At 52.1% G+C, this 8,257-nt stretch overlaps 1 protein-coding gene across 1 annotated transcript; it reads right to left on the reverse strand.

The window, feature by feature from the left end:
• Positions 1–269: 269 nt before the first annotated feature.
• PAQR7 (progestin and adipoQ receptor family member 7) lies at positions 270–2,247 on the reverse strand. The gene has a single exon (XM_075538545.1). It carries the CDS (start codon positions 2,240–2,242, stop codon positions 1,196–1,198), a length of 1,047 nt encoding a protein of 348 aa, XP_075394660.1. The 5' UTR covers positions 2,243–2,247; the 3' UTR covers positions 270–1,195.
• Between the last annotated feature and the right edge of the window lie 6,010 nt (positions 2,248–8,257).

Raw genomic sequence — 8,257 nt, forward strand, 5'->3', positions numbered from 1 at the left:
TTACAGAAATAGAAAGCCTCATCTTTCTTCCAAGGAGTGGCTGGTGGTTTCAAACTGCTGGCCTTGCAGTTAGCAGCCCAATGAGTAAACCAGTAGGTCACCAAGGCATCAGGGATGAAACAGGAACTACCAGGCCCTACCCTGCCCCCACCCCCACTGGACCCAGCTTCCACCAGAAAACCTCCAGCACCAAGTAGGGCTCTCAAGGGGACCCAACGGCATGAGAGACAACACAGGGAGACGTCAAAAGTTGCTGTCACAGTCACTTTATTGCATCCAATATGTTAAGAATCCAAACCACCCTAGCCTCAGTGCCACTGAATTGCCTCCCTCTGGGCCTTTGCCCAGGTTTTCCCCAGCTGCCTGGAATGCCCCTTCCTCGTTTCCATTTGCCAACTCCTACTCACCCTTTTCAGCCCAGGCCCTGAGGTCCTGCACTTATTTATCAGACCCTGGATCAAGTGGCATTGATCACCAGGGCTAGCCAGAGGCCGCTCACACTCAGGATCGTGGAATTGTGAATGAAGAGCCCAGGCGAGAAGCTGGGAGCAGGAGGTGTGGGAGGTGGGAGGTGGAAGAGGCGGGGCTTATCCTCTGGGCTGGTGGCTAGGTAGGCCGCAGAGGTGTGCAGTGCAGGATGGGTCACCCACTGAGGGCTGGTAGTCTTCTACCTCCGGGTTCTCTGGAGCTCTGACCCCAGGTGATGGCTCCAAGAACAGTAAGAGTAAACAGAATCAGAAACAACAACAAGGTGTTCAGCCTGTTCCCGTCTACCAATGAAATCTGGCTAGAAGGGCTTGTTGAGGCTTCCCTGACGTCGACGTCTCAGATCAAATCTGAGTCTGGCCTAAATCCCACCTTCCCTCCAGGCCTACCATCTGGAAAGACTGCAAGCCAGGGTTTTGGCCCACGCTGGCCCCCGGCTCCCCTCTACGCCTTAGACAAGTTGTCTAGGGATTGGCCAGGGCAACTGACAACCACACCTACATCTCTTGCCCTCTCCCAGAGCAGGGAGTCGAGGCAGGTCCAGGACAGGTCCCAGCTGATCCCAACTTCCCAGGCAGCTGAGGTGTGCAGAGAGAGTCACCATGGGCCAGACACAAACAGCTTTACCAGGCCTTGTTCCCATGTGGCTCCAAACCCAGGCCCCTGAACCCCTACACCTCCCTCTCTCGAAGCTGTACCCCAGCCCGCTTCACTGGGCCTTCTGCTGGAGTCTGCGGCGCACCAGCTGGCTCAGGAGGAACGCGGTGAGGACGCTGCTGCCCACGGTGAGCAAGAAGAGGCCGGAGAAGTTCTGAGGCCAGTGGGTATGCAGAGGCTCGTAGATGGGTCGCCGGGTCTTGTAGTCTAGCGCCACGGCCTCCAGCTGGGCCAGCGTGCACAGCACCAGGAAGACGTGGAAGATTTGGTGGCCCTGCCCAAAGATGTGGCAGCTGCCGGGGAACCAGCGTTCAGGCATAAAGGCCGAGAAGAACGCGGCAGCCAGCAGGAAGAAGATCACCTGGCACTTGTGGTAGAGAAGAGCGGGGTCATCCAGGGTGGGGTCAGGGGACACCAAGATGCGGTGCACCACGGGACTGATGTCCAGTGCATAGGCCAGCGCCGAGGGCATCTCCTGGCAAGTTCGGCCCAGCAGTCCTGACATCTGGCTGTACTTGTTGTAACAGGAACCGGTGCAGGAGAGCCAGGCGAGGAAGGCGGCCAGCGGCAGGAAAATGGCCTGCACCTGCTCGTGCCAGGCGGGCTCGATGGCGTAGTAGAAGTGAGCAAGGGCACTGCCAAACTGGTAGACAGCCACCCCCACGTAGTCCAAGAAGAAGAAGCTGTAATGCCAGAACTCGGACTTGGCCTGCAGGAGGTGAGCCAAGGCACTGAGGGAGAGGTAGGTGAAGGAGGAGAGGACGATGATGAAGAGGGGCAGGGCGTGCGGGTCCCCCCAGAAGTCCACGGTGCCCATAAAGACGGCCAGCCGCAGCAGCAGCCCCAGGGCGGCCAGCAGGTGAGTCCACACATTCACCGCCTCGTTGTGCTGCTGGAACAGGGTGCGGAAGTAGAAACTCCAAGTCTGGTGCAGTGGCCGGTAGCCCACGTAGATGTAGGGCTTCCAGAAGAGGCGGGGCACCTCCGCTCGGTTCACCGTGAAGACAGGCACTGGCTGCAGGGATGACTCTGACTCCTGGGGGGCCAGCCACAAGCGAGGCAGGAGGTGGCTTAGCTTCTGGGCCATCGCTGATGCCATGGCTGTGGGCCGGGGCAGGGAGCTGGGGAGAGAGGCCAGAACAGGGTCCTCAGCCTGGAGTTCTTATCTCACATGCAAATACTAGCGGGGGTGGGGTGTTGGAGGGGGAGTCCCCACAGGGACAACACTCTGATGGCTAGGGCCTATGCCTCACCCCCATCCTCTTATCCCTGCCCTGGGCCTCAGCTCTGACTTCCATGAGAATCGGGATCATACTGTAGTAGTTCTGTTCTCTGATGTCTCCCAAGAGCAGAGACCAGTGTCTGACAAGATGCAGAAACTCAGTGTGTTTGAGAAATGCATTAAGCACTGACCACCCCTGGACTTCCCCTCCCTTCCCGACACCCGGGTTTGGGGGCAGCCTCTTCTGTTCCTCTCACCCCAGTAATGGCTCATACAGAAACCCCAGCTGTTTTCTCCACTAACACGCACATCAAGCCACGTGGGACATTGGAGGAGGTGACAGGCTCCCCCAGTGTCCCTTCAGGCCACAATCAGCACTCACGGGTGGTGGAGACAATGGCCTTGCTAACAGATGGCTGCCCCTTTAGCCTCTTCAGAATGGCCAAGGCCTCCCACGGGCCCTCCCTTACCCTGCAGGATCTCACCCCGGCCACCTTATCTTTCCAGCCTTTTTATTGAACCACGCTGCCCTTCAAATCCAGCCCCCGGCTCACCAACCCCTGGACCTGCGAGCAGCTTCAACCGCCTATAGCTTTGCACAGCCTGTTCCCTCGGCCTGGGACTTTCCCTTCACCTTGCCGACCTGGAAACCTCCTACCTCTCCCTCGAAACCTGCTTCTTCTGCGACGCCTCCCTGGTCCTGCTGACGACCTTTAGACCACTGCATGCTTCTCATGGAGTTTTTCATGTAAACTCATCAAGGACAAGCAGTTGGTCGCATTCGTTTGTAATCCCCTGGTGTTTAGCAGGGACCTGGTACTCAACATTTTACCAAATTAAAAACGACATAACACCCACATCCTACAGGGCATGACTCAGCAAGCCACTTAGTCTCAAAAGTCCCCAGCTAACTGGTTATACTTTCCCCCTCATTCCTCATCAGCTCCAAATGTCACTCCCTGTGCCAATGTCCTTTTCCCCAGCTGAAATCCTTGGAGGTCAGTACCAGCGGACACCTCATAAGCTCCTCCCTGGGCGATGGACAACAGAAAAGTGGGTGAAGGGAGACATCGGACAGTGTAAGATATGACAAAATAATAATTTATAAATTATCAAGGGTGTAGGAGGGAGGGGGAGCGGGGAGGGAGGGGAAAAATGAGTTGCTGATACCAAGGGCTCAAGTAGAAAGCAAATGTTTTGAGAATGATGATGGCAACACATGTACAAATGTGCTTGACACAATGGATGGATGGATGGATTGTGATAAGAGTCGTACAAGCCCCCAATAAAATGATTTTAAAATTAATTAATTTTTAAGAAAAAGGTATTTGCTATGAGCGAGTCATTGGTTGGGCACAATCTGGTGTGCCATCTCCAGCTTCATTTCTATCACCAAGTCCACGTTTCCCAACCACTGCTCCTTCCTCCTTGTTTCCAATTTTACATTCCAATCACCAATAATTATCAATGCATTAAGAATGCATGCTTGATCAATTTCTGACTGGAAGTCGTTGGTAGAATTCCTCAATTTCTTCATCACTAGCTTTTGTGGTTGGCGCACACGGTTGAACAATAGTTGTATGATTGGATTTCCTTGAAGGCGAATAAACTTGATCCTATCACAGACAACTTTGTGCTTCATGATGGGTTCTGACATTCCTCTGGATAGTGTTATCCCCAGCATAGTCAATAATTTGATTTTCTGATCCACAATGCCAATACCAGTCCGCTCTGGTTCACCAATGCCTGGAATATTGATCTTTATGGGTTCCACTTCATTTTTGACCATTTCCAACTTTCTTAAATTCATACTTCATGCATTCCAAGTTCTGATCATTAGCAGATGTTTGCAGCAGTTTATCCTTACCGTGAGTCAGCAAATGAAGATCCCGGAGCCTCCACTCCCACAGGCTTGATGGGACTCACGCCCCTCTAAGAAATCAGCTCCTCTTCAGTCACACTTGGAGTGCCCTTGGGCCTTAGCTAGGTCCCCTGCTCCGGCAGTATCGCCAACAATGTTCTGCTTCCTTTGCTGTGGCTTTCAGCATCTGGCCGCGCTGTGAAGCTCTGCATAAGGTTGTCAGCAGCTTCTTCCTCTGAGGTGGGGAGCCCGGTCCTCCTGCCTCTTCTGTTCTCAGTCCGGAAGCCCTGCTGAAACCCGTTCACTTTGGGTGACCCTGATGGCTGTTGACAGACCAGTGACATAGACTCCAGCATCACAGCAACGCACAGCCACCGCAGTAGGACAAGCTGACAGACAAGTTACTCTTCTGATGGTAGAACGGACACTCCTTAGCCACATCGCGGCTGCCCTGCTCCCTAATATCCCCCTGAGAAATCCTAATGTTTCCCAGCAGGGCCCTTCTCAAATATTCCCCCAGGGTTCTAGCTACTTATTTGCATCCAGAGACCTCAATCTTCCTGAGCTGCCCACTTGCTCTGCCCCATAAAGGTCTGGCTCACAGACCACTCCTCAGATGGGTTATGGCACTTACAACCTCTCTCTCTCTCTCTCTCTCTCTGGCCTCAAGAATAAAGCAAAGGCAACATACCATGATGGCAGAGGTCCTGCGGCCATATTTCCTTTGGACCTCTGCCCAAGGCCCCACTCCATCGAAACAGGTCTGCTTTCAGAATCAGTCCCTATCACTTGACTCCATGGGAAGGGGCCCGTGATCAGGGGGAATGAGGAAGCAGAGTTGAGCAAGAGCTGCAGAAGGGGGGGGGGGGGCTCCCAGGCCCCAGCTGTTCCAGGCATTCCAATGCAGCCCCATACACCTTCATGGGCTCCCTCTAAGCCCCCAAAGGGCGCCATTACCTTGGGGGGGGGGCTCTCTTGAGCCTGGGGGCTGATGACTTCTGCTGTGGGAATGGGCAAATTTGCTGGATGCCAAGCATTGGCTATCACTTCCACGGGGCAGGGTCACTAGGGGCGGGGCTTCCAAGGACTAGAGTTTCTTGTGTGATGTCACTGAGGGTGGGGTCAAATATAGTCTCCCCACATCCCTCCTCTGCACCCATCCACCACTCCCACATTGGTAAAATCCATGCTGAACAGTACCCTCCTTTTCGGGTGTGTGTCAGGGTTGTATCCTGCCACACTGATTCGATCTGTATGCTGAGCAAATCACCCGAGAAGCTGGTTTACATCAAGAAGAATGTGGATAGGGATGGAGAAATACTACTCACTTGCGCTGTGCAGGTGACACGAGCTTGCTTGCTGAGAGTGAGGAGGACTTGAAGGATTTGCCGATGAAGATCAAGCCTTGCAGCCTTCAGAGTGGATCACAGCTCAGTGTCAAACGAAAATTCTCACAACTGGACCATAGCCAGTAACATGATACATGGAGAAAAGGTGGTGGTTGTGAGGGACTGTGTCTTGCTTGCATCCACAATCGATGCTCACGGAAGCAGCAGTCAAGAAATCAAATAACAAAAGGGAAAAAAAGAAATCAAATGACATTTCACTGAACACATCTGCTGCTTTAAAGTGCGGACGAGCAAAGATGTCACTCTGGGGACTAAGGTGCACCTGAGCTGAGCCATGGCATCTTCCATCGCCTCACCTGCACGTGAATGTTGGACAACGAACAAGGAAGACTACAGAAGGATTGATGCATTTGAATTACGATGTTGGCAAGGAACGTTGAAAGTCCCACTGACAGCCAGAAGAATAAACATCTATCTTGGAAAAAGTACAGCCAGAACGTTCCTTAGAAGCAAGAATGGCAAGACTTGGTATCATGTGCTGTGGACATGTTATCAGAAAGGGCTAGTCCTTGGTAAAGGACATCAGGCTTGGTAAAGTGGAGGGTCGGCGAGAGAGAGGCCGCCTCGTGACAAGATGGGCTGGTACAGTGGGTTCCAACCAGACACAGTGGTGCTTCCCCCATTGGAGCAGCTACACACGGTGCACTGCACATCCCTGGGCTGAGAACCTCCCCGACCGGGAGCGGAGCAAGAGGCGGGCACAGGAGGGAGCAAAAGCCATCACAGAGCTGCAGATCAACAGCAGCAGCGGGTTGGAATGCCAGCAGGAGGTAGTCTAATGGGCTTCCTGGCCCACAGTGTGCTCAGTGTCTAGGCTTACTGGTACCCCAGGATGACTCCAGGCAGCTATGGCAGGGCTAAAAGAGCTTTGTAACCCTTGCCCAAGCAGGGTAGTGGCTGGGCTAAAGGGTCAGGGAGAGATCTGACTGTACACATGGCTGAGAAAAATCTGTCTTGATTTAAGAACTGTGTCCCGAGTGCTCCTGATTCTGCATTGTAAACTGTTGCTTTGCTGATAACCCGCCCCCCCACCAAACTGTGAGTAGGTTGTGATTTCCTAGTGGGTGTCCCAAGGAAGTATTGAGTACAGAAGAGAAGCAGAGAGATGGCTGATGTCAACGTTGGAAACGTTATGGGGTAGAGGCATACCTGACCTCTGACTTACAACCAGCCTTCTACGATTGGTGCTTCTCCTTCACATTTATGAAGTTCAGAGAAGGGGATCCCCGCCCATGCCATTTATATAATTAATAGTGGTGGCGGTATTTGAAATACCCCCCAGCCTAGGATTATTTTTTAAAACAGTCTACTTTTCGCCCTCAATAGCTAGTACCATTGAACTTGGGACTCTCCAGAAAGTTAACTATGTCTCTTTAAAAGTCTAACGTACCCCTAGGTACCTCTGTGGCCCAGGGAAATTTGACTGGAGTTTGAACTTTTAAGGACACTGACTCTCTTTAATAATTAATTTGTTCCCTTTTGGATTCACCAATAGCCAGTTGCCTTTGAGTCAACTCCGACCCTCACAGCGCCCTCCTGTGGGTCAGAGTAGAACTGTGCTCCATAGGGTTTGGTTTTTTTTTAAATCATTTCATTGGGGGCTTGTACAATTCTTATAACAATCCATACATCCATCCATGGTGTCAAGCACACCTGTACATTTGTTGCCATGATCATTCTCAAAACATTTGCTTTCTATTTGACGCCCCAACATCAGCTCCTCATTTTCCCCTTCCTTCTCCCTCCCCCATGAACCCTTGATAATTTATAAATTATTATTATTTTGTCATATCTTGCACTGTCCAATGTCTCCCTTCACCCACTTTTCTGTTGTCTATCCCCCAGGGAGGAGGTTATATGTAGATCCTTGTAATCGGTTTTCCCTTTCTACCCCACCTTCCCTCCACCCTCCGGGTATCACCACTCTCAGCACTAGTCCTGAAGGGATCATCTGTCCTAGATTCCCTGTGTTTCCAGTTCCTATCTGTACCAGTGTACATCCTCTGGTCTAGCCAGATTTGTAAGGGAGAATTGGTATCATGATAGTCGGGGGGAAGAAGCATTTAAGAACTTGAGGAAAGTTGTATGTTTCATCAGTGCTATACTTCGCCCTGACTAGCTCATCTCCTCCCTGAGACCCTTCTGTAAGGGGATGTCCAGTTGCCTACAGATGAACTTTAGGTCTCCACTCTGCACTCCCCCTTATTTACAACAATGATATGATTTTTTTGTTCTTTGATGCCTGATGCCTGGTCCCTTCAGCACCTCATGGTCACACAGGCTGGTGGGCTTTGTTGCTTCTGAGCTCAATGGCCGGCTCCATAGGGTTTTCAGTGACTGAATTTTGGGGACTAGATCAGGGGCCTTTTTCCCAAGGCTCCTGTGGGCAGACTTGAAACTCCCACCTCGCCTCCAGTGACCAGGGACTGCACTGTCAATCTTCTTTACAACCCAGGAACTCCGGTGGCTTCACAGGGCCCTGAGCTTTCTACTCCTGCAAAGAGTCCCAGTCTTGGGAATTCATGGGGGCAGTCTCACTCCACCCAATAGGGTCACTGTGAGTCTGCATGAACTTGATGGCAATGAGTTTGGTGTTTGTTTAGCATTGGCACTTACCTACAG

This window comes from Tenrec ecaudatus, chromosome 1 (assembly GCF_050624435.1).
Source record: "Tenrec ecaudatus isolate mTenEca1 chromosome 1, mTenEca1.hap1, whole genome shotgun sequence".
In the NCBI taxonomy this organism is placed as follows: Eukaryota; Metazoa; Chordata; class Mammalia; order Afrosoricida; family Tenrecidae; genus Tenrec; species Tenrec ecaudatus.

Bases quoted from the DNA above. Each gene is read 5' to 3' on its own strand.
- PAQR7 (XM_075538545.1), bottom strand. From the start codon at position 2,242: ATGGCATCAGCGATGGCCCAGAAGCTAAGCCACCTCCTGCCTCGCTTG.